The 2047-nt window shown below is 46.1% G+C and overlaps 1 protein-coding gene across 1 annotated transcript; it reads left to right on the top strand.

The window, feature by feature from the left end:
* Nucleotides 1–746: 746 nt before the first annotated feature.
* On the top strand, nucleotides 747–2041 carry LOC103250836 (E3 ubiquitin-protein ligase MSL2-like; the record flags this gene model as incomplete). Its single annotated transcript, XM_008049426.1, has 1 exon — nucleotides 747–2041. A coding segment is annotated over exon 1 (1219 nt), but the record flags the coding sequence as incomplete, so codon positions are not given.
* Nucleotides 2042–2047: the final 6 nt, after the last annotated feature.

Raw genomic sequence — 2047 nt, 5'->3', positions numbered from 1 at the left:
TGGGGCATCTGTGTGGTTTGTAAGCCCTGGTTGTTGTGAATTCTGTCTGAAGAACTTGAGCTTTTTTTCATTGAAGTTTAAGCAAGATCATTTTGTACTTAGTCTTTTTTTTGGAGAAGAACTTGGTTCAGTAGTACTCTCTTTTATCTTGAACATAGTTCTCTTCCATTGGATCTGTATTTTGATCTTTTGCCCTCAAAATTTATGATCCGTATATATACAGTGAAAACTGAAATTTTATTTTTTTCTGCGAAGATGCCTTTGTACTGATTAACACCCTCAAGACTCTTTTTATGACGGCAGGGACTAAGGTCTGTGTCTCGGTGTCTAGCACGAAATAAACAACCAGTGTGATTTTGCTCAGTATGCCGTGACATTATGATTAGGTCGAGGTCCCAAGGGTTTTAAGCCTCGTTGGTGCTTTTGGCGACTGATCTTCACCTCTTTAACTTTATAGCCTTTGGAGCAGAGGATGAGAAGGTGGACCAGAACATAGTGCTTGGGGGAGAGACACAGAATCAAAGCAGGTTCTGGTTTGAGATAAAGGAATGGGGAATAGGGCAGGGATATGCAGGGAGCTGTTGAGTTTTTTTCCCATTTCTTGTGAGACACTTTTTGTTACCTGGCTTGGGGAGTTCAGCCCATCTCGAGTGAGGTAGACGACTTACGGTGTCGCGTTCACTCCAGCACATGAGACTGCACGGCGTTTTACTAAACTCTTGGCTCTCCTCTCCCCCCTTAGGACACTTACTGCAGGATCCCATCGCACCCACCAACTCCACCTGCCAGCACTATGTCTGCAAACCGTGTAAAGGCAAGAGGATGATGATGAAGCCCTCGTGCAGCTGGTGCAAAGACTATGAGCAGTTTGAGGAGAACAAGCAGTTGAGCATCCTGGTGAACTGCTACAAAAAACTGTGTGAATATATAACGCAGACTGCACTGGCCCGGGACATCATAGAAGCGGTCGACTGCTCTTCCGATATTTTGGCTTTGCTTAACGACGGGTCGTTCTTTGGTGAGGAGACAGAAAAGCCCTCCGACTCCTCCTTCACTTTGTGTTTGACACATTCCCCTTTGCCTTCGACCTCAGAGCCCACGACTGATCCTCAGGCTGGTTTGTCTCCGATGTCTGAGAGCACCCTCAGCATTGCCATCGGCAGTTCTGTCATCAATGGCTTGCCTCCTTACAACGGGCTCTCGATAGACAGGTTGGGCATAAATCTTCCTTCGCCTGAACATTCAGACACGACTGATGTGTGCAACACTGTTGACATAAAAACTGAGGATCTGTCGGACAGTCTGCCACCCGTGTGTGACACGGTCGCCACTGACTTGTGCTCCACAGGCATTGATATCTGCAGTTTCAGTGAAGATATAAAACCGGGCGACTCGCTGTTACTGAGTGTTGAGGAAGTGCTCCGCAGTTTGGAAACTGTTTCAAATACAGAGGTTTGTTGCCCTAATTTGCAGCCGAACTTGGAAGCCACTGTATCTAATGGCCCTTTTCTGCAGCTTTCGTCCCAGTCTCTTAGCCATAATGTTTTTATGTCCACCAGTCCTGCACTTCATGGGTTATCATGTACAGCAGCAACTCCGAAGGTAGCAAAATTGAATAGAAAGCGATCCAGATCAGAAAGTGACAGCGAGAAAGTTCAGCCACTTCCCATTTCTACCATTATCCGAGGCCCGACACTGGGAGCTTCTGCTCCTGTGACCGTGAAAAGGGAGAGCAAAATTTCTCTGCAGCCTATAGCGACTGTTCCCAATGGAGGCGCAACACCCAAGATCAGCAAAACTGTGCTTTTATCTACTAAAAGCATGAAGAAGAGTCATGAACATGGATCCAAGAAATCTCACTCTAAAACCAAGCCAGGTATTCTAAAAAAAGACAAAGCAGTCAAGGAGAAGATTCCTAGTCATCATTTTATGCCAGGAAGTCCTACCAAGACTGTGTACAAAAAACCCCAGGAAAAAAAAGGGTGTAAATGTGGGCGTGCTACTCAAAATCCAAGTGTTCTTACATGCCGAGGCCAACGCTGCCCTT

This window comes from Carlito syrichta, unplaced genomic scaffold (genome assembly GCF_000164805.1).
Source record: "Carlito syrichta isolate Samal-C Ts95f unplaced genomic scaffold, Tarsius_syrichta-2.0.1 Scaffold53787, whole genome shotgun sequence".
Classification (NCBI taxonomy): Eukaryota; Metazoa; Chordata; class Mammalia; order Primates; family Tarsiidae; genus Carlito; species Carlito syrichta.
This window is presented reverse-complemented; position numbering and strand designations above follow the sequence as displayed.